At 40.4% G+C, this 24,580-nt stretch overlaps 1 protein-coding gene across 6 annotated transcripts; it reads right to left on the minus strand.

Moving 5' to 3' along the window:
• Positions 1-1,846: 1,846 nt before the first annotated feature.
• On the minus strand, positions 1,847-24,433 carry PER3 (period circadian regulator 3). 6 transcript variants are annotated; one of them, XM_041419656.1, is made up of 21 exons: positions 23,811-24,431; positions 23,272-23,423; positions 22,605-22,720; positions 21,600-21,801; positions 20,497-20,545; positions 18,616-18,758; positions 18,179-18,257; positions 17,480-17,586; positions 17,080-17,236; positions 16,109-16,214; positions 15,588-15,713; positions 14,939-15,065; positions 13,661-13,802; positions 12,971-13,098; positions 12,325-12,528; positions 11,462-11,713; positions 9,873-10,609; positions 8,608-8,767; positions 7,870-8,047; positions 7,117-7,267; positions 1,847-5,740 (listed from the first exon to the last, which is right to left on the minus strand). In XM_041419656.1, exons 1-21 carry the CDS (start codon positions 23,822-23,824, stop codon positions 5,639-5,641), a joined length of 3,432 nt encoding a protein of 1,143 aa, XP_041275590.1. In that variant the 5' UTR covers positions 23,825-24,431; the 3' UTR covers positions 1,847-5,638. The 6 variants fall into 6 exon arrangements, 4 of the variants coding, with proteins under 4 accessions (XP_041275590.1, XP_041275589.1, XP_041275591.1 ...); XM_041419655.1 differs by having other exon boundaries at positions 7,870-8,050; XM_041419657.1 differs by lacking the exon at positions 12,325-12,528 and having other exon boundaries at positions 7,870-8,050; positions 23,811-24,430.
• Between the last annotated feature and the right edge of the window lie 147 nt (positions 24,434-24,580).

Here is a 24,580-nt window from a genome sequence, read left to right on the forward strand (position 1 = left end):
TAAAAAGTTCACTAGCCATCTACCTAAGAGAGGAAGGAAATGAAGAGCTGTCAGGTGTTGAAGATGGGGTCAAGACAAGGTAATTGATCTATAAATAGTGAAACCTTAGCTTTTAAAACTACAAAATACTTGTTAACATATATGCCATCTAAAGAAGCAATACCAAATCAATTTATTATTCCAGCTAGGCCAGCTCACAGCAGCAGGGGCTGAGGGGGAATTCAGCTAATTCTAAAATACCAGAATTTCATCAGAGCCTGAAGCTGTCAGCCACAGCCCTTGTCTCTGAAAAGGGAGGAGTTCAGACTGTCTTTGGACACCACTGTGGTTCTCAAAGAGAACTCTTTGAGACACTGTGGAGCACCCAAGTGCTTCCTTCCCAAAGGACATTCCTGGCAGATGCCAGATAAACTCAGGTCCAGGTCCAAGAGCAGAGCCTGGCCAGGTGTGACACAGGAGCACAAACTCCACTTCTCCCCCATCCTGCTGAGACATCCAGCTCCTGCCCGCCTTCAGCTCAGAGCTTTGCCTCACTCCTGCAGGCCACGGACAGGGCTGGGACTGTCACAGAGAAGTGAGCAGAGTCTGGAAGGCAGGCAGGTTTGCCTTTCCATGGGAAGGTGCAGCTGGTGTAGGCAGCAGCACTCTGACCCATGGGCAGAGCTGGCACAGGGCAAACTGGAGCTGCAGCTGGGAGCCAAGCAGGCAGAGCTCAGAGCAGTGTGTGATGGATACCCTGACAGGGACCAGGCTGCTGTGAAGCAAATCCACTACAGAAAATACAGGCTATTACTTCTGAGAATGGGATGATTAAGCAGCACAGGTCCAATTTCTCAGCATCTGCCAAAAGTGCAGCAGTACATCATGCAGCTCACCTCTGACATCCACACAAATGTGTAAGTGCAGGTTTTCAGCTGGGAGCCAGGACTTGAGCTGGCAGGAGGATCACTGATACTGAGAACCAGAAATGTGGATAGGCTGAAAGAGCCTTGATCTCTGAATAAAAATATAGATCAAACCCCGAACGTTTTTCATTTCACAAGCCCATTCATTTATCCTCATTTTTTGGAATAGATAGATAATTTGACTCACATTTTTAAGAATGCTTAAAATGACCAAATAACCCTTTAAAAAAAGAAATCAATAAACCCTCAGCAATGATACATCCAGTGTTACCTGCAAGATGCCTGTATTTCACTGCAACACTCACCTTATCAGAAGCAGTTCAGTTACCTACTCATCTAAGATTACTTCTTTCCTTTCCAATTTCAGTATGATGCTACTTTTGTTCTGTACCTTGTGCTCCCTGCAGTGATTTTGCCTTTCTCCTGCAGGCTTCTTTCAGCACTATCAATCATATCTCTCTGTTAAGTCCCTTAAAGCAGAAAAAGGTGAACAAATTGTTGCTTTGCAATTTGTTAAGAACTTCCTTGCTCTATGAGACATGCTCATGGATTAAACCTATGAATTTTTTCTCTGTACTTCCTCTAGAACAAAAATTTTTTAGAAAAGTCATGCAGGCAGAAGCTTTAAGTCCTGCATGCCAAATCCCAGCAGTTTAGAAATACAGATACATATTTCACACACAAAAAAGTGCTTGTTGCCCTTGTGGGATACTCTTAGAAAAGAAAGAGCAAATCCTGGAGTTGGCAAGGTGGAGTGTGACTGAAAAAACCAAACAACCACAAAACCCCTCAATAAAACAGCATAAATGGCCACAACATGGCCATTTTCACTGTACCCCAACCCATGGACAAGCAAAAAAGGTATTGAGGGTTCTGCTAAAAGTGTATTTTCTACACATTACCAAGATCAAAATAAACACACACTTGAACAGTTCTTTGCAGCATATTTTTCAGTTTTATTTATAAAATCAGATGCTCCTTTAAAGTGTACAGTTAAAATCACAACTGTAAATTCAACCACAGCTGAATATTGTTTCAATAAAATACTCCTACCAACTGATGTAAAAATTCATTCAATTGTGATTCAAAACTCGATTCAGCTGGAAGATAAACTTACCAATACATTACTCATTCAGCAAGTATTTACCACACTGTAAAAATACATGAGGGTCCCTTCTGTTCATAGCAGTGCCATGAAAATATCTGCACAACAACTCATCTTTTAAAAACATAATTCTACATTTATGAATACAACAACAACAACAAAAAAAAAATTGCCAGCGAAATCCTCTGAGGGTTTCCAAACTGCTGACACCCCCACAGGGGGCAGTAACTGCATCAGTGCTGTACCAGCATGTTTTCCCTCTGACCACTAAATAAGTGATTTTCCAAGCAGCTCTAAACTGTCTGCAACATTTTGCCAGGCAAAACAAAGCCACAGAAACAAAACAGCAGGTGCAAATCCAGCTGCAGCACTCACTCCACTGGCCTTTCTGATCAGAAGTGCATCTTGCTGTGATCACTCCAGCACACTACAGAGACTGAAAGGTTAGTTCAAGCTGAAGTAAAAACTGCCAGTTCCTGAAAACTTATGGAAATGAGGTCAAAGGCTTGATAAGGCATCTCATTGCAAGATGAAGTTGTGGTTCTAGCAGGGTAAAGAGTACCTTGGGAAAGTTTGGGAGATTTTTATCCTAAGGGGATAAAACCTGCTGATTTTGCAGCCAAGACTGTTTGATTTTTGGGTAAATAATTGTCTCATCATCACACAGGGAACTGATTCATCTGTTCATTCCTCTAACATTATTCTCCTGCACCATAATTTTTTCCATAACCCAGGAAATGTGTAGCCCCAGAGAAGAGATCCTGCACCTAAGATTTAGCCAGGATTACAAACTTGGAATTCAAACTCCCAGGCACATGAATTTTCATTATATACGGCCAGAGGGTCTGTGGTATTCACAGCAATTCAAAAACTGTCTGGGCTGTTGCTCAATGATTCTACTGGGCACAAATTCACAGCAGTGGGGGGTACAAGAAGGGTTAACATCTCCAAACAAGAAACACAGATAACATGATCAGCTTTCCACATACAGAATCTTGATCACTTGTAGCAAAGACAGCACAGGACACAGCAAGTGAAGACTCCCAAATTTTACTCCTGAGTTTGGAATAAACTGTGGGTATGCACCTTTGTGTCTCTGCCTCTTTTTATACAGCTGGGATAATAAAAGTCATCTTTTTGACATGTTCATGGACCTATGGATCAAAAGCATTATTCAAGTGTTAGGTTCATATTGCCATTCTCCTGAACCAAGTCTCACTGTTTCACAAAAGAGATGACATGTCTGCCTGCTAAGACATTGCAAATCAGCTCATCTTCATATTTGGGAAATAAACAAAACTTTCAAACTCAGGAAATAAAAATAATGTACACAAAAGAGTCTACTGTTATAACTTTCCTTCTGGCTTAGGGTTCCAAGCTGTTTTGAAGGAGACAGCTGTCCTTACCTGAAATATTCAATTTAATCTATTTCACTAAATCTCAAAATGCATTGAAGCAATCATTTTAATTTAAGCACAGCTAAGTAGAATGGATTCTAGTGAATAAGTCTAATTTGACAGATAAGTTAATTAAGAAGCTTCCCAATCAAGAAAAGAACCCTTATACAAAGTATCTGATTACATGTTTTAGAGCAAATATTTTAGGCAGTGTGCTTACAAAGCAGAATACCATGATTGGAAAATGCTGTAAAAAGACTAAGAAAGGTGTAAGATATTGCCCACATCTTTCTACTTGAATACATGACCTGCTACATGCAAACACCTACTGAAGTCTCTTAAAATAAGAGGTGTTTGATGTTTGAACACAGGCAGTACTGAGGATGCTGAGGATGTGTGGACCTCTGCTGATTTACAACACAAGAAAAAAAACAAGTTCAAGCTGAAGAAACTGAAAGACAAAGAAATATAGCTTAAGAATAAATAGAAACCAACAGGTATAAACAGAGCAGGCAAAAACACTGAAAAAAAACCTAAATCCATAAAAAGAATGCTGCCTGAGTCAAATTAGCCTTAAAAACTCAAAATTCTGTAAAAATAACTTGCCTTAAAATAAACTTTAACAAGAAAGATTGTCACTGGATTGACGTTTACGAGTAAAGAAACCTTTAGATAAATACAGTTTTCCTTCAATGACCTGCAGATCCCAGTATTTTACTTGAAGCTTACCAGTAACTGAAACTAGAGAAATGAAAATATTTCACACAGCAGCAGAAGGACTACACAGAATGAAAGGGTAAATACCATGTTACATTCTAAACTCTTTGCTGAGAAAGCAAAGGTGAGTAATAACATCACAAGGAAAATCTGATTACATCCAGCTTTTGATAAACAGAGGGGAAATCAGACAAAATTTACCAGGTTTTCAGCCAAGCATGTCCTGTTTGAAGAGCACTTTGAGACATTAATAAGAACAAGTCCTTTTACATAGTGGAAGTGGTTACCATGTTCTGAATTACAGACCTCTTTTTCATCCATGGATTTCAACAGCCAGAGACTCCATTACAGTGAAAGAGGTTAAATCTTATGCAGGAAGTCAACAGTGCTAAGAAATAATGAATATGTGGCTTGATGCTCAAGTTTAGCAACATGTGAGTTTTGAAAGCAGAAGAAATGAAATTAATTCTTTTTGGTTTTGGCATCACCACAACAAAAAGAAATCAGAGAAACTGCTTAAATAATTTCTTATTTGTTATGTCTGGACCAACTCCTCTAACCACTCAACAAAGAAAACATTAGATACAAACCCATCTTCCCAAGCACTACCAACATAACATAAAAGATTGCATATAACTACTTTAATTGATAACTACTTGCCTTGAGAGAGAAAATTTTCCATGGGTCTGTTTTTAAAAAGCAGAGCCTGTGGACTGATACTTTTGGGTTGGTTGGGTTTTTTTTAATTGCTGTATGCAATTTCATCTCTGATGTATTTGCAAACCAGTTATCCTTAATTAATTTATATATCTGTCTTGATAAAAACATCTTTAAAATCAAGAGCTGTAAAACACCTTGACTCCAAAACACACATCACAAAAAACATAGGGAATAATTTGCTTTTTTCACTTCAGTTTACTTCTTTTTGATGGGCACAAGCTGGCAAAAGGCATTTGATGCTGAACAACCCAGCCAGTTTCAGCTGCTCTTTAAAAAGCCTACTGGATTCTCAAACCAGCTACATCAATTTCAGAGCCTCAGAATATTTGGATCTTTAGTTTAGACCTTTAAATATTGAACAAAAATGAAGAGTAGTGTAGCTTGGCTTCACTACATCCACCTTGGAGAGTAAACATGCTCTGATCAGTAGGTTCATCACCACAGGTTGTTAAACACTGCATCTTTTCACACTTACTGGCTAACTTCAAAAGAACAAACACCCAAACCAAAACAAATCTTTGTATTTTGCTCATCATTGAGCAGTTGAAGGTTACAAACATAATCCATTCCGTGCCAAGTCTGTGAGGTCAGAAAGTGAAACAGCCTCCCACTGAAAGATTGTCTTCAGAGTCATGCCAGGAGTGGAGGGGTGATGGAGGAAGATGGAGTTTCATGTGTGCCTGCTCATGTTGGTACATGTGGCCATGGAGCCTCACTGCTGGCATGGAGCAAAGCCAGAGGGAAGAGGGTGGGAACGACACCAAGCAGCTGCACTGACTCAGGAGCTGATGTCCTCAGCGTGGCAGGGCTGGAGGTGGCTCTCCCTTGTTCTCCATGCTGTCATCAGCCACTGCAGCCTCACAGCTCGCTTCCCTGCTGTCACACGTAACACAGCCCTTGGTAAAGGAGCAAGAAACAGTAGTTTAAATTCTTTTTATGAGTATATTTCAAAGGGTCAAATCCTATGGAATCATACATTACAATCTCTTGGAACCCTCACCAGTGGGGTGAGGCCCCTCTAAAAGCAGAGATTAATTATACAGGTATCCTGCAGATACTTGCACCTGCCATTTACCTTGCCTCAGTTAATTCTGTTAGTGGAACATGCAGTTCTACCTTTGAGATAAAAAAGCATGTGACTTTCTTGAATTTGAAGTCCTTATCATTCAGCTTTAGAAGCAAACTCCTTATTGAAGATTTGGACTGCAGCCTGAACAGTAACAACACTGACCAACATAAACAGCTGGAATGCCTGAGTGTATTGATATTTTTCTTGTTCTTGAGAAACAGTAGAATATTGAAACAAAGTCTCCACACAGAAGTCCTGTATTTCTTGCTACTGTCAGAAGCCTGGCTGTGTTTGCAAAATCACAGTCTCCACTGGAAAACATGACTTTCTGCTTAGGAACAGTTTCAGGACCTTAGATAGAAAATAGTGGTATTTGCATAGCAATACATTTCCTAACATTTGAGATTATAAACACTCAATAGAATTTTCAACACAATCACTGGACATAATTGTGCTATCTGAATCAAAGACAGTGTTCTTAACCACAACAGGACACATGTTATCAATGAGATACTAAGAAAACCAAGACCAGTTTTCTGGTCTTTTTCCATAGCCAAGGACATAGATGTCTTAGTTTTTCTTCTCTAAGAATAAATACCACATCTGAGAAGCCACAGTTCACAACCCCAGCCCAACATGCAGTGCTAAAACAGACAAGAGATTTTTCTGGTACACAAGTACATTAACACAGCCTTAAAATCTTCTGTACAACTCAGCACTGAAGCTCTAAGTCTTTGTGGGATTAGATCTGTCTTGCCATTCTCCATAGCACCTGGGAGCCCTTTAAACTGATTAAGACATTCTCTAACACACATCAAAGCAAACCAGAAGCAGTTCAGCAGTGCACAAGAGGTATACCAGCTAAAATAATGAAGTATCAGATTGAATGAATGAATACGCCTACAAAATCTGGCTATTTTTGTGCTTCTTACAATACACCTGACCCTCCTCTGTGACTGAGCATTTTTCAGCTTCCTTAACACCTGATCTAATTTTTACTGATATCCCAGCATTATATGCTATTCAATTATAGCAACAATTTTATAAGAAAAAGAGCAAAGGACTTAATACCAAGAGAAAAAACCAACTCTAGATGCCTTACAGGAGATCATGACACCCACAAGCCAACACTAGATGGCCCTGGCTGGAAAAGCCTGGGCTGGCCAGGGCAGGGTGACCTGCAGCTCCTTTCCCCCTGCTCACCTGGGTGCTGATCTGCAGGGGAACAGTCTGGGTCCTGATCCAGGAGTGCACCTCTGCAAGCTCCTTCTTCTGCCCATCTGTGAACCAAGGCTGCTGCTTCTGCATGACTGCCAGCTTCTCCAGATCCTGCTTTAGAACTTCCTCTTTGATTCTGCAGGGAAGAGACCCCTGTGAGCACAGCTGTACAACACAAGCAAGGCAGGCACTGACATGGTGAGAGTCTCTTCACCACAACCTAGACAGCATCAGCTGCTGAAAGGGAACTGTACTCATACCTTGTTTGCTTTGTAAGGCTAGGCTCACAGTCTGGGGTTTGTTTGCTGTTGGTTTTGTTGGAAGTTTTTGGTTGTTTGGTGTGGATTTTGTTTTTTGTTTTATGGCTTTACGTGGTGCTTTTTAAAATGTGGACTTTAATTACAAATTGTATATATATATAGGCAAGCTAATTACAAGCAACTTGCAAATAACCTGTAGTTTTATCCTTTTATGCATTCAAAGTACAGGACAATAATATTAATTGTCCATTAATACTTCAGCAAAAAAGGTTACATGTTACCTTATTTTAACAGATAAAGGAATGGGAACAAAATAGACAAAAGTAAATAAATAGCCAGGCTTAAACTTCACAAAAAAACCTAAGACACCTTCTTGAAGTTTCATTGGTATGTATGCTGTTTCCACAGTCTCACTTTAATCCTATAGTTCCATGCACAATTCCAATCTACATGTCAGAAATTGTTGATGTTTTCCAACCTGTTTGGCATTTGGTAATTCATTAGAAATCTCTCAGGTGTGTGATCCATCATCACCCAGGCTGACTCATGGTTCGATTTACAAGCTGTCCCTTTTTCTTCTGCTTCCTGATTCTCCTCTTCTTTGGAAGCTTCAGAAGAATAATTACTGGCAAAATACTTGCTGCTTTTCCCACTACCTGCTGAGAATCACCATGGAAGAAGGAAAAAAAAAAAAGGCAGATGCCTGGAAAATCCCAGTAATTCAGCACAAGTACAACACCCCCAGTGTATTCTTGCAAGTTAATTCTATAATACAAACACAGGTATTCCCAGATGATTGCTCTAGCAATTACTACCTATTGAGAATTCAAAGACAAAAAGTGCTTTGTCTCAAATTATTCAAGATCTCCAAAGCTCTATTCATTTTTCTCAAAATTAATTGGCTCAACTTCTCTGCTTCTGAGAAGTCCTGCTCTAGGCAGACTCACCTTTAGTCAAGTAAGATGTAAAGCAGTATCTAACACAGAGAAAAATGATAATAAGACAAATGAAGAGTGACTTCCAGGTTAAAGGAATAGCTTCTTAGACTCACACTTCCAACTACAGTGACTGAAACAAACTTGGCTTCAGACACTGAAAGCTGGTGAAAAGTAAAGGCCACGGATCTTCTTACATGGATTTCCCATCCCCACTACAGTATCCTGCTATTAATTATATGTTAGCAAGCATCAAATATCTAAATCTTGGGCCTCCCTACCTGTGCCATGACCAGAAGTCTCGTTGAAGCTAGAGCCTAAAGAACCAGATAAAGCTGAACCTGATGCTGCTGAGCCTGAACCCAACTGAGAGTCCTCGTACAACGAGCGGTCAGGAAATTCAAGAGCAGCACTGTTACCACTATCTTCTGGATCATTATCCTGGGGACAAAAAGCAGATCCAACACATCCACAGAAGTTACATTTAAGTATGCAGAAGGAAATTCATGCAGTTATTGCATTTGTCACATGTTGACCAAGTTCTCCTATCAATTCAACAGGTTTGGAGGTTTTAGCTCTGAAAATGAGTGGTGGTTTAGAACTCAGGATAACACTCTTCATGGGTGAAAATCAACAAGCATCTGAACTCTAGTTTACTGGTTTCTGCTGTAGATCCTTCCCCAATTTGTCAGGATATTGTATGGTTGCATAAAGTTAACAATTTCTGCTGACAAGAGAGGAGTCAGTTCCCTTCACATAGTGTCAGATGGCATGAAGCAGCCATACACATCAAGCAAAGGTGCACTACAGGGAAAATGAGAGTCTTCCCCTGATTCACTATGCGAAGCAACCGCTTCAGCAGCTCCAGGTACACCAGCTCCCCTTTCAGGACCCTACCCTGCAGTTTCAGCTGATCCAGCCTTTCCAGCCCAATCTGGATTCAGGAGGCAACATTTTTTTCCTTGCCTGCAGAGCTCAGATTCCTGCCTCTGAGTTTACCGCGGAAGTTGGAGAGGCCTTTTCTATGCCCATGTATGGAAACCGACCCACACGGATCCCTGTTCTTCTTTCATTAGCTGCATCCCTGGGAGACAGAGGGAGTAATTAGAAGAGTATCTTCCCTTTGTTTTGGTTCTCCACAGAGACTGTGGGACTGGGTGAAAAAGGATGCAAATTGCGCAGCACTAACCGAGTTCCACATGCATAAAAGCCCCAAACCCCAAATTCTAGCTGACAGTTCCATTGAAAAGGCTGCTGCCAGAATGCTCAGCAGAAGCAGCTTGTGGCAGCCTAGACCAGAAGATCTCACATTTCTGTCATTTACTAAGTGCCCACACTGTACTGGTACAAGTTCCCATAAGCACAAGTATAAACTGCTTTCTCCACCTCCTGTGCTATTTGTGACCTGCAGCCTACATAGCACAGCCAACAGAAAAAGCAGCTAACAAAATCTGTGTCCCTGACACACAGATCATCACCACTGTTTTGGTGACAGAACACTCTGAAAGTCAGTTTCTCCTCTACATGAAAAACCTTCGTTACTTACGCGTTTATCTTCTGCATGTGGCTTAACATCAGCACTAATGGAAAGCTCCATGGGTTTTGGCAGCTCTTCTTGAAGCAGATTCAGCTGAAGTGGGGAGCTGCTCCTTGAGCTGCTCAGCAGCAGGGCCTGGTCACACTGGCCCTCTTGCTGGTCCTCCACAGATGAGTGAGGAGAGGCTGGAAAGGGCTGATCCACAGAGCGTGGTGCGACTGGTGATGGAGCACAAGGAGGGGGTGCTGGAGGTAACGTGGTGCATGGATATGAAGAGGGGGGATAAACACACTGAGGGCTAGGGAGAAAGACATGCTGAGGCATCTGAGCATACATGGGGAAACCCTGAAAAAATACAGCCATAAATGTGCCTATGTTTGGGGGATAAAAGACTGGGTATGACTGTGTTCCACAGCATGGCTGTGATGAGGACATGGACTGAGGCTGTAAGGAGCGAAGGGCAAGCTGCTCTCCTCCAGAAGAGGCTGGAAAAGTAGACACTGGATTCAAATAGGCAGGAAATCCCACAGGAGGATGGACATTCAGACTGGAGGAGCTCAGACAGGACACTTCTGAGGGAGAGAACAACTGTTTCTGGTTTGTTCTCTTCTCACATGGAAGACTATTTCTATTTTTACTAGAAGAGTGGCCATCTGAGCACTGTCTCTGAGGTTTCTGGCGCTTGAATTTCCCATGTTTTCCTTTTTTACAGTTAGCTGGGCTCATCTGCTTTGAAGGGGAATCACCTGAGGAAGAAAAATAAACATTCACTGTTATGATAGAACCAGAGAAAAAAAGAAGAAAAAAAAAGAAAAGAAAAGAAAAACACTGGGATAAATAAGTGTAGTTTAGTGTCAGAGAGCTGACTTTCCTCTGGACAATTCTTCCATAAACCAGTGATGGATTTGCTGACATATCTACAATATTTTTCTTCATGTCATCAATTTTCTTATCGATCACTCTGGCTTATCCCAGTCAGATCTTTTACGTTCTTTCAAGGGGAGGCAACAAACTACCTGGGATTTGCAGGCTTTATTGCAATTAACTATCTGCTTTGTGAAAAGTCTAAGATAGCAAGATCTAGCACTGAACAGAGCTGTGTGGGCAATGCTGCTGTCAAATCTTGGCACTCCAAAGGAAGCATTCTGTAAGCAGCCACAATAAGACAACTGAGATAAATAAGTGTAGTTTAGTGTCAGAGAGCTGACTTTCCTCTGGACAATTCTTCCATAAACCAGTGATGGATTTGCTGACATATCTACAATATTTTTCTTCATGTCATCAATTTTCTTATCGATCACTCTGGCTTATCCCAGTCAGATCTTTTACGTTCTTTCAAGGGGAGGCAACAAACTACCTGGGATTTGCAGGCTTTATTGCAATTAACTATCTGCTTTGTGAAAAGTCTAAGATAGCAAGATCTAGCACTGAACAGAGCTGTGTGGGCAATGCTGCTGTCAAATCTTGGCAGTCCAAAGGAAGCATTCTGTAAGCAGCCAAAAAAGACACTAAACTTATATAAAGGAGAACAGACTTCATGGCCAGATTGGTCTTGTAAATCATCTAACAAGTCTTTATTTCTCCAAGCTGCTGCCTACCTTGGCCACAGGAATGTCTGTTGTTACTTCCACTTCCTTGTTGAAGGTAAGTCCTAAATGGAGAGAGCAAGACCCTCTGTCGGAACTTGTCAACATAGTTCTGCTCCTCCTTTTGAGTGTGGGCTGACAGTGTCTCCTTTGTTAGCCCAACGGGCTTGAAGTCCTCAGGCAGCACTGTGAGACTCTGAGCATTCACAGGAGGCAGCTCAATTTGCTCACTTCCAACAGCAGCATCCTCCATTGTAGTCACTTCTTTGAAGAGGGAAGAAAACAAATCACTCTCTGCTCTGCCCTTCTGATGTCAACTACCACAAAACCCAGAGTGTTAAACAGAAAACAACCTCATCTGAGCTACTGAGCAGAGGCATGAGGAGAAAACACCCTTTCAACTCAAATATAGTTAAACTAACATCAACCGAGCAAATTACTTTGCATGGTCTGGAAAACTTCACTTTGCAGTTAGAGGCACTTCTTTCTTCATATTTTCTTAGTAAAACAGCAGCTACATTTTTTTTTTTTTTTTTGCTTCTTTCTGCATTAAAATGAAGTAACATTGGCCCCATAGAAATTTTTATTTGAATCCTCAATGGCCAAAAGCACATTGTTGTGTTTGAGGCATATGTAATGAAGTTCAAGGGAAAAGAAAACAGTGTAGTCTGTTAAAACTATTTTACTAAAATACCCTAAAAACTTCCAGGCTCAGGTTTATCTTCAAAGCACCCTGAGAAGTACTTGAATATTTCAGAATTCACATTCATCGAGGAGGTATCTCAAATGAACAGAACTTTCTCACCGTGTACTTCAGGCTGGAAACATTGTGTAAATTCAAACATCAGTCAGTGTTTTGTGAGTGTGAACAGTACCTGATTCAGGGTGTGGGACATGCACTATAGTGCTGCTGTAGCTGCACTGGCTGGTGACAGATATGACACTTGGAGCCTTGTTGGACAGGGTCAGGTCTGCCAGAGGAGCTCCCACCATGCCTGCAGTTGTCTGGTCTTTCAGCGTCTCTTCCAGACCAGCAGATATTGGCGTGTGGGACTCAACTGCTGACAGCATAGCAGTATCTATTGGCAAATGACAAAGTTTCTACATGGAATTCCATTCCAAGCACTGTGCTCCCAATTCATCAAGTCTCACTGGTTCAGAAATAACCAGTAATGCAGACTATTAAATAAGACAGTCTTATATACTAAAAAAAGTATTTACATGCCAGTGCAATGTCAGCACATACTAAATGTGGCATAAAATGAGTGAGCAACAGAAGGTTCATTTAACAACAACAAACAAGAGTTCTTTTGATGCATTCAGAGACTTCACATTTTAGCTTACATTTAAATGGGAGATCTAGGCAATTAGGCAAATATTTACTAAATATTTACTAAAATACTGTTAGCAGCACAACAGTTTGAAAAGTGGACAAACTCTGGGACACGCAAAAGTGACAGATAAAAAAACCCAAATCAGTTTTTGTGGCTCTAATGTGATGGTCAGTACACTTTGTGTTACCTTCCAATGCCCTGACTTCCTGCTGACTTTGATGGACTTGTTTGTCATCTTCTGAAGATGACGATGATGTATTTGCAGAAGATTTACATTTCCTTTTCAATGCTGGAATACTGCAGCTCTCTAGATATCTGAAATGAAAGCATATCACAGGAAGCTCTCTCTACTTTGGGGAGTGTTTTTCTCCATTTGGAGAGACAAACATTTGAACAAGCCAAACTGCAGATCCAGAGGTTGTTAACTAGTATTTTAAATTCACTGCAGGAAGTTCTGGACACGTATCTGCTTTCCAAGGAGTATTTTAAATAAAATCTATCACTCTTTGAGGGAAAAAAAAAAGAAAAGAAAAAAGATTACATTATCCACTGAGTTAAAAAATACTGACATTTTATAAACTATATCAGCTGTTTTATATGGATGTTCTCACAGTGTATAATGAGAAGAGACAGACATATTAGGACCACCAAAATTCACTTAAATTTGTATTGCACCAAAGACAGATGTCAACAAATAGTTACAAACAGAATCTTAGGTCCTAAACTTTTCATTACTGCATAATTCAGATTGAGCAATCCATCCCAATGCTCAGAGAGGCAGAAACTTTACAAACAATCCCAAATTTATCTCACATATTGGACATTTACTTTCTACCAATTAAACTTGTATCACTAAATTTGTTTCATAGTTTATTACCTGATGATACTATCAACACAATTGATCTGCTGATAGGAAGGAATATGTGGAGTCTTCTTTGGATCATCATAAAATGTGTTGCCTGGTTCTGTGCTATCCCCTCTCAGGGTCTGAAGAAAACAGGAAGCAGGGTGCCTCCTCCCTGGAACAAAAAAAACCTTTAAATATTCCTCTCAAGGGCATCTAAACACTACCCTCACACAGATATATTTATATACACACACAGGTAATTATGTACTGGAATCCACATAATGATACAAGGACCTATGGTCTATGACAGCATAGCTCTCATTACAAAGTTATTCTGCATTTTTATCTCAATTTATGTGTTTTGAGGCATGGAAAGGAGAGGGGGAAAGATGCCTGAAAAAAGTCAGTCCCCCCACCACCACCTTAAGCATCTATTTAAAACAGCAAACACAAAGGAAACAGCATATAAACCCCCCTGCATTTAAGTTGCAAATAAAGCTGCAATTAATATTATTCTTCTTTCAATTTATACATCACAGAATCCAACTCATTATTTAACAGTAATTCACAGTTTTGTATACCATGGATACACTGGCAGAAGTCCTATCAATATTGACACCACAGTCCTCTAGGACACCAGCAGTTAACATTACAGAGCAAAATGTTTTAATACAGATTCCTATGATATTTGAGAGAGCATCCAGGTTTCTCCATACCTTTGTGCTACATACAAACTGCAAATTATGTGCATTAATATAACATTAAGCACTGAGTAACTAAACCCCTACTTCAGTAGGAAGTAGGGCCATATTGTCCAGCCTATGATCATTTGTAGGAGCTCACATATAAATAACCAAGATATATGCATTAATATAAAATTAAGCACTGAGTAACTAAACCCTACTTCAGTAGGAAGTAGGGCCATATTGTCCAGCCTATGATCATTTGTAGGAGCTCACATATAAATAACCAAGGGGAGCTTCCACACTACCTGCTACAAGCATGTGTGCATTTTCACCACAATATGTTAGAGTACAAAAAAGGAGAAGTTGGTTAACCTAGAGACAGATAGGTTCCATATTTCAAGGAGGAGTTAAAAAGTTCTCATCTGCTGAGGTTATTTTTAGGGATGAACTGGGGGGAAGGTGGGGAACTTGTTTGAGTTTTAAACAAAACCACTTCTCATGTCTAAGCCACACTAAAAAATGCTATCTAAAGTTCTCCAGTGTAACACCAGGTAGCCAAACTCATGGCTACAGATCTACAGGAGCTCATGTTACCTTAAGGATCATAACTACATTAACTTACCTCCCAAAGCCTCTGAGCTCACAGCCTGCTCACTTGCATTCTGTGCCTTGCTCCTCGATGCAATGTACAGCTGCTGCCCCAGGTTCTTTATTCGATTGACATCTGCACAAACTTGTTGCAAGGTCATCTTGGGACACACAAAAAATGTAGAGTCAGAATAAAATGAGCACAGAGAGGCCATAGGAGCTGACTTGGGTTCTTGTATTCTTCCAAATGAAAGGGAGCAGACCGTCAGCCTAAGCCTGGTATCTACTGGTATTTGTAAACTTAATTAATCCAATTACCATGGTTAATTTAAGTAAATTAACTATGATAAAGCTCAGCATTTGAATGTTTTCATACTCATGCCAAACACTGAAAGTGAGAATAAGCTGACGACTTACTCAGGAGCCTCACAAGGAAATGAGGTATTTGCAATGCTTGTTTTAGGATGGCACTACTTCCACTCTCTTCTACAGCAGTCAGCAAAATTAAGAGCAAAAACCAAAAGCCAGCACTCTGTAATTAACCAATTTAGCTTGGACATGGCTTTACTCTTCCCATTTCAGTAAAATTCATGATGAGAAGCACATATGCACACAGTACACATTTTCATTTTTACAGGTGTATTTTCACTACTCTGCAGGCAGTGACACATTTATAGACTTACTGGTTCCTGTGTTTCCTCTGCACAGTTCCCATTGGAGTCACTTGAAGATGCTATGCTGATGTAGTGCTCATAAGAGCCACTGCTTCCAAGGCTTCCATAACCACTGGAAACATTGCTGTGAACCGGCTGTATGAGAGGAAAAAAAAAATTAAAAATCATCCTCTGAGAGAACAAAGTGAAGGAAACAACATACTTTGCAACACAGAACTTCAAATAAACAAAGACAATCAAGTGAAAAGTCAGTATTTGTCTGGGCTCTACCACTTGCTTATGAAGAATTCTCTACCATGCTTCAAACTGTCTCAAGATGCAGATTTACCTTTCAACATAAAGACTTGGCAAAAAAGTCAAGCAGTTTTGGAGGCTTTTTGGATAATGAGGTGGGCCTGTATCCATGTAGAAATTTCCTTTCAGACCTTTTTAAAGACCATCCTCAAAACAGCCCACTAATCAGACCCAAGTTTCTTTAGCCTTCACTAAGAAGGCCAGCCTGTGTTCTGAAATTCTTTTGCCTTCTTTACCTGCAGAAGCAGTTTGTAAATTTGTCCTTGTAACTCTCTTATCTCTTTCTCCACGCTGCTCGTTTCTTTACTTCTTGGGGCAAAGACATCTTCATTCAGAGGGCTTCTGGAGAGAGCCAACAGTATTTCACTGTTCATTTTTATTTGATGAAGAAAAGATAGCTACAAACACTTAGAACAGATTCTTAATTGATTTTGATTATTTTGACTGTTCTGCTGAGTCAACACAGAGGAATGCCACTGTCCCCAGAGCTGCTCTGAGAGCAGGGAAGCTCCAAGGAAGTCAATACACCAGCAGGGACACCAGGTAAGGCTGACAAGCACCTACCCCTCTGTCTCCTTCACTCAGAAGGCAAACTCATACCCCATAAAATCTCATGTAAAAGTTCACTTTTTGCAAAGTCAGAAGGCCATTCACAAAAGCCGTTTTCTCTGAGAGACACCAGGTAAAAAGGCAGTCAATCATATTTTCAAATTTCTTGAAAACTAAGGAGAAACGTTGGAAAAATTAATTTGTGTGTTCAATACTAACTGCATTTTAAAAAGACTTTCTCTTGGTAAATATTTAAATGCTGTATCAAGTAAATACACCAAAAGAAGGTCAATTATTGTTTTTTTTCTGGTGAGCATGAATGAATAGTAATTAGGTAATTATTTGTTCAAGTGATTAATTTTATGCTGCTTTTTAGCTTTTGCTCATCTAAAACTGGTACTTTGATTTGGACATCAACTATATGCAAAAACCTGCTAAAATAAAAAGCTGGCTTTGTCTTTTACTTCAAAGTAATTCACTTATTTTCACACTTAGTAAACAAGACTAATGCTGTTCTGAAGGAGGTCTGAAGACAGATCCTAGGCTGTTGTCACATCAGCAAGAGCAAATTATGTTCCTAGTTCAGTACTTAGACTGTTTTGTTTTGCAGAGTAATCAATGAAAAGCTCTTTATTTGATCAACTCCACACTGACTTACGTCCGGACTTTGTGTCGGCCAATGATGAACACAACTTTCCTGCTCCAAGGATTCACAAAACTGGACCAGCTGGTGTCCAGTATGACATAATCCCCATTCTGAGTGCAAAATCTAATAGGTAAATGTTCAAAAGGGGGTTGGCCAGCAAATTTCAGTACTGGAAGAAAAACAATCAAGAAAGAAGGTTTAGGTTACATTGTGACAGTAGTGCACGGAAAAACACTAATGACTGGGGCTCTTAGAACTTTGGGACTGAATTTACTTTGATCTCAAACTGACTGCATGAGTTAATTAGTTAATTTTTGTCTAGATTGCAGACGAGTCACATGTCAAGCAATATGATAAAGGGATGATAAAGAATCATAAAACCAACAGAAATTCCTCTAAAAGCAGCTCTTACTTTTCCGGTGAATAGTGATCATCAAAGGACGATCTTCCGGGTGCAAATACATCAATATGGATGTTCCAATTAAATCCTGAGGTAAGTAACCCAACAAAGGCACTGCTCTGAAACCCAAACATGTTATCACAGGTTATAATATAATTTTGATTATTTCCATCCTTAACCCTGTGCTGATCAGTGAAGTGCCCATGCACAATCTACAGTGAAATTAACTAAAGCAACAGAACATTTCCCAACCCATCTCATAATCCTGCACTGTAATACTGACACATAAATACCCATGACAAACATTTCTGTGCCTGGAGATGTAACAGATATTCACATTTGCAGGCAGTTTTGTGCTTGTTTACATGCAAAGGGAAAAAAAAAGTGTATCTTGAAGACAATGGGTCATGGGCACAATATCAGTAATTATGCTCGTTTTCCACTGTTGATGCCACCACAGCTCCCTATTGCCCTGGATAAGGAAAACTGACTGCAGTTCTGTTTAATATGTTTTAAATCAACAAAAGAGATTACATTTGTGTAGTGTGAGATGTTTTCCATGAGAGGACTTACACTAAACTGTTTTGTTTCATTACATACTGCCAATCAAACAGTTCAGCCACTTTACCTGGGTCTCCAGCTGCATCACTAAAATATTTTTTCTACCTCTCCATACATACCTCACAGGTCTTAAAAACTCAAATCTCTCACCTGTCATCTATGTCCAGAAAAACACATCCAGGGGTGTGTGTGGTGGTGAATATTCTTTTATCCATAGGAATTCGAGGAGCTAATAGAAACAAAATATGCACTAAGACAGAAAACTTGGGCATTACTTTTGCTCATGATATTTACTGGTTCCTAAACTTTATAATTGTTTGCTGCTTTCTAACCAGTAACTCAGAGAAACGTTACATATTTTTAGGTACTACAGACTTCTCTAAAAAATAAAAACAACAAGTAGAGGTCAAATGCTTTGGGGCCTGGCAAAGGCAGCACAGATATTCTGGATTTGCATGCATGCACACACAAGCTGCAACTTACACAGGTGAGACTACCCAAGCACAGGTTCTAAACAAAGGAAGACTTTCATACACAGCATTTTTCTATTGGCTTGGATATTTTTCCACTGGAACCTCCTGACTTGCCTTCATATCCAGAGTGGATTTTCTCAGCCAAAGCTAAGCAGCAGGACTCTGCATCCACATGGACAGAAGTGCACACATGGACCAAGTATGGGGTGATTCGGAAGGGGTAACAACGTGCTTCTTGTTCTTGATCTTTCCCACCCCTGAGGAAAAGCAAAAGGGATTAACACCATGGTTTCAGGGCTCACATACTGTGTGCCAGGGCTGAGAGCCCTGCCCAGAGAAGTTATGCTGAGCACAAACCCAAATAATCAGGTCCTATGCACAGTCCTTTGGGATGCAAGGTCAACACACTCAGCAACACTGACCTCCCTCCTGCTGAAGTCAAGTAGATGTTTTGTCTCCAACACTTACATTCAGAGACTGTTTAGAAATACTCCTACTCTAATGACCTTCTAATTCTCAGTCCATGTCTATCCACAAAACCCACTCATTCAGTTTTGTGCTCACCTCCAATCTAAACAGTTCCTTTTCTGCTTATTGTTTATTCTGTACCATTTTTAGGAAAAAAATTTATAATATCTGTCTCCCTCAAGGTTAGTTTTCACAAACCCATGTAAGAAAAACTACTCCAGACTTGGTGCACTATTGTTCTTTGACTATCTTCCATAAGAATTTGTCTTCCCAGAATGTTTTTGAACTGTAGCAGCATACAACATTCTTAAGATGATGACATCTTAACCACAGCTTTGCAACAGCTGTGGTAAAAATTTGCACTTTCTATTGCAAGTGCTTTTCCACCTGTTATAATTTCAGTATTGTACCCAGCTTTTACAGAAAGAAGTGAGTTACATTTTTTAAGATTATAATTTACACTAAAAGTTACTTTCTTATTACACACTTAGTTTTCTAAAATGTTTCTAGAGAGAGGCAAGTGAAGTGAGTGTCATAAAAACTACTTCTGAGGTTTGTCTTTGGGAAAACAAAAGATACAAATGGAAATTGGATACAGCAGAAATCTAACTCATAAAAAACCATTTTCTTACTTAAGCCTAGAGTGTGTGCTTGTGAAAAAATATTTTTATTTATAAAGCAAACATAATCAAAAGACCTGTTACAAAAGGGAAGCAGAGACAGATGTTGTACAAAAATACGGAGAAGAACTGTTCCAAAATGTTTATGTATCCAAAGAACAGTTCCCCCAGTCTAACACTGCACCTAACACTGCTATAGTCACTTCAGGTACCCTTACACAATTCAAGAGACAAAGGTGGTTTAAGAGCTAAGGTTGTTGAAACACATGAATGAATCAATGATCAACTGAAAGATGGAGTAAGTGTCCTATCTGCTCAGAAGCAAACAGCTCTTACTGAAATCCAGAGATCACCTGAGGCTGGGACAGAACTGCACTGAAGGTTGAAAGCCAATCTCAATTTTTTTCCTCTTTTAGCTCTAAGATTAGTCAGGTACTAAGCAACAAACAGCATTTACAGCAGTAGCAAGTCAGACTTCAGAAGCCTCAGGAGTCAGGTTTCACAATGGGACTTAGGTGACTTGAGTTTCCACTAAGGCTTCTGCTCCAATCTCTCAAGCAATCTCAATCTCAAGCAAAACACTCTCTGCCTCCACTCTCAAACAGTAAAAGGGGGAAAAGCAATTTTTCACAAGATCACTCTCCCACATGACAGTACTTAAGGAAACCAAAAGGTCCAAGAGGAAAATACATAAACAGTTTTCCTTCTGTCCCAGTGCAAGCTTATGCATCACTCTGGGCAAGATGTTCAAAATGTGCTACTGGATGACAGCATTAATCACAGAAAGGCCATTTTGTAATGGAGTGTCATGAGCTCACACTGGTCAGCTATAACAACAGAGCAGTTTCTGCTAGTACTGTACCCCTTGTCAGCCTTCACAAAAATAAAGCTGTAATAATGCACTTACCTGATCCTGCAGAAAAAGGATTTCACCTGGGCATATTCATATGGAGAAGCTAATAAGATGAGCACATTGAAAGTATCAGTTACTATCTTTCAAAAGGTCACATGCATCAGAACTGTTAAACTCTGCTCTTTCAATTCTCCAAACTTTCTGAGCAAAACTGAAGTTTCACAAACTACTCTTTATTAGCTACTGAATTGTCTGTTCAACAGTCTGATCCCACCTCAAATGTTATCTCTCCTTTCTCTCAAAGTGAGAGTCCACTCTATTAGAGAAATTGCTGATGTGGAACTAAATTCAGAGGAAATGCATAAGAAAAAAAAAAAAAGGAAACAAACAAATCAACCAACCAATCAATGCTCCAAAAAAACTTCCTCCAGTGCACCACTGTGAAAAGGAAAGGTAATATTTCCTGGCTTTATGAGCCAAGTACCAAAAACTACATACAGACAAGAAAACCACAACTCCACTGGGGTGCCACTGCTCTGCTGGGTAGGCACATCACTGGCATCCAAGTTGTGGAATCCCTGGCATTCAAAACCTCCAGATGTCTCATATCCTTTGATACCAAGGACTTTGGACTTCTCAGAACTGATGCCAGAACAGCCCCATGTCAAGGTGGGCAAAAGACACAGCCTTGGCCTGCAAGCTACGTGTGAGCTGCTCACAAATAACACAGGACTCAAAAGTCTCAGTTCAGACACATCCAGCACTAAATAGCAAATCAGCTTAAAACTTGGGTTTCATGAGCTGTGCTCACAGCAGGCAGTGAGGGGGCCATAAAGACAAAGCACCTAAGCAACCATAAGGTGTAGATTAAACAACTTCAAGCTCACAATCAGACTTACTTTCTTTTCAAAAAAGCAGCAGTATTTGGAATGAGTAAGATGATACATGAAACTATGAAGTACGTGCCTTTTATTTACCCCAAGTAAGAGTTAAGCCTTTGGGAGATTAGCTAGGACTGGTCCCACAGCCACTCCAGTTTTCAAAGTGGAAAGGAACAAATGAGGCTGATGCACATTGCATCTAAAATGAACTACTACTCTGTCCTCATTCTGCAAGGAAAGACACACAGAGCATTTAGAAGCATTGCCATGTCCCACCTGTCTGACTTTCCATGTTCCAAAGGGGCAGGTGAGACTGATCAGTGTGTGTGTAGAACACACTCACATCCTGAGGGACCAGCAACTCCACAAACCGGGAGGAGTCCAACACTTTCTTCTTACAGTTCAGGATAGATGCTGCCTGCTCAGAAATATGCACTATGCGTCCAGACAGCAAAGAAAATACAGCCACAAACGTGTCCTGGAAAACAAACACGAAAGGCAATCATTGCCTGAAACAAGGCAGTGATAACGTAAAGATAAAAAGGAAAACAACGCCAAAACAAACCTACCAACCCCAAACCACCACAGCCTCAGGCTGAGGTTCAAAAATGTCTTGGGTAGTGTGTGATCTACTACACTCTCCAGTGCTGCAGCAGTGTACTCAAGATTTACAAATGCTAGTAAGACTGCATTAGTCTTCTCAAAACAGATTAATGCTTGTCTTTGCTCTGAATGACTGGTTACCACTCCACACACTCCTCCACAAATTTTTTTGTACTTTTTCAACATTAGCAATACTTTTGACACAGCACCCAACAGTACTGAATTTCAAGAAACACTCCTTTAAAGCAGAGTCAGAAAGCATAACATCTATTGCAAAACATGAAAAAAAAATTAAATAAGAGTACAAACAGAAACCAAAAGTCCCTCACAACTATGGATCTGATTGGTTTTAAAAACTTGCTGCTATCTCAAGAGATTACTCTGCTGTAAACGAATTCTCAAAGAGCTACTTGTTGCTTCTGGCCCAAAAAAAAAAAAAAAAAAAAAAAAAAAAAAAAAAAAAAAAAAAAAAAAAATTAGTATTTCTTCACTCACTATCATTGGGTACTGACACAGCACAGATAAGATGTAATCTTGATTATCTTTAAAAACCTGAAGGTCTGTCTGGCTAAAATTTAAAGGCCTTTCAATTTTACACATTTTATTTCCACAAAACAATGTTAGGAGACTAAATTTAGTGAAATTGAATGAACTCCTTGAGTGTGCCTGAATTCTTACAGTGTTTTTTGGAGTGTGTTCAGATGCAACTGCCACCAACTCTTCTATGCTGTATGTCACCACATCTGCCTGAAACACTCTTCGGTCATTCAGAGCCTGGAAAAAGTCATTGTTTGCTAATTGAAAAAAAAAAAAACAAAACAGAAAAAGCAAAACAAACACAAGGAAGTCAGTAAGGAGACTACTTTGAAAATATTTCTTACAGCCCTTGTACTTTTGTCATCTTTTTGGTGAAGTCCAAGGTGAGATGAGAAGGTCTGTGTAGTGACAAAGGGAAAAGGAATACTGATTATACTACTGGAGTAATCTCATTTTGTTACAGAATACAAGCATGAACAAGTAGTACAATTTTAGCTACTTAGTTCTGTGGGAAAACACAAACTAACCAATAATTTTTCAAAGTGGCATGGGAATACCATTTTTAAAATATACATAGAAAGTTACTATTGGGCACCTCTCAGCTATGGGACTGAAGAAAAGAGAAGCAGTAGGGGGTATCCCAACAGAAGAGATAACACTGTTGTTTAACAACAAAACTGGCAACAAAACTACAGCACTTCAGGAAGTCAACTCTGCAGGGTAACTGGAATGCATTCTTTTAATGCTACTTGTTGCCAGACACATCTGTGCACACCGAGCTGTTCTGCCAGGCTTTCTCCACACGTACCTTGGACCTGCTGGACACACTGCAAGGCATAGTTGAGAGCACTGATGGTACTGGGCTTGTTAGAAATCCTTTTCTCTTCAGGCAAACACCTTTTCATTTCTTGGATCATCATCATCATATCTCTGTGTGACTGGCTCCAATTCAGCTGCTCACTGTAAAACAGAGGTTAAACTTCACCAGAGAATTCTGGTGTAGATTTTTTCATTACTACCCAATTAAAATTACTCCCTAAACTAACAATTCATGGGAATGGCTGGAGAGTCATGTAATATCCAGGTATGTCCTAATTCTCATTCACTGAATTTCCTGTTGTATCTTTCTCACTTCTTTGCAATTGAAGTTCTTCTCTACCTTCCCCCTTCCCAACTCCATGTCATGGATGGCAAAGTCATATTGAAACCACTCAGCTTGCTAAGATGCCTGGCAACTAAACATAAGATGATGTTTACTCTAGATTTGCTAAATAACACAGGTATTAAAATAATTAATAAATGCTGATTCTGGATCTCGCTAAGGTTTTCTAGCCTTGAAGGCTGTACCTGGTTATAAGCATCTCGGGGAACCATGAGGTCCTCAAAATACACCTGATGCAAAGATGTCATGCCTCGTGACTTCGGAGTCCTCGTCATACTTTTTAGCTGTTGACTTCAACAGCAGCAGAACGGTTAACAGACAAAATCTCCCTCTCCTCACATTTGCTTATTTCACGGACTGAAAAATAAGCAGTCAGTATCCTCAAATCACAGATTCTAATCCTACAGATGAAATATGAGCCCCATTTTCTTAGTAACTTTTCCAGCTGACAGTGTCATTAGTAACGTACTCTTACTATATAAATCATTACATAAGTGTAAGTATTGCGTGGTAACTTCACAAGCCTGTCCAACGCTGCATACATTAGAGCTCTTTAACTCTTCGTTAGATTAAAAAAATAAATTAGCAAATTTCCGAATCTCACGAAAAACGTTATTTCGGATATTTCTGTTTTGGTACTGCTAAACAGTCTTTAGCTGAAGCACCCATCTCAGCTACCTGAGCCCGGCTCAGCCGCTCTCAGGAGGAGGCACAGCTCCCCGGAGCTCACCGCACCCGCCGCGGCCCGTGACCGCGGAGCCCCGCGGCGGCCGGGCCCGAGCAGCGCCCCGGCTGCCCGCTCCCCACCGAGCGCATCCCGCCCGCTGCCCGGGTACCTGTTGGCTTTTTCGGCGGCCGGGCCGCCGCCGGACTCGGGGCTGTGCAGCTCTGTCCCGCCGGGGCCGCTTCCCGCGCACGCCGCGCACCGAGCGCCCGCAGCCCCCCCGGGCGCCGC

Source organism: Onychostruthus taczanowskii, unplaced genomic scaffold, assembly GCF_017590055.1.
Source record: "Onychostruthus taczanowskii isolate IOZ18803 unplaced genomic scaffold, ASM1759005v1 scaffold61, whole genome shotgun sequence".
NCBI classification, from domain to species: Eukaryota; Metazoa; Chordata; class Aves; order Passeriformes; family Passeridae; genus Onychostruthus; species Onychostruthus taczanowskii.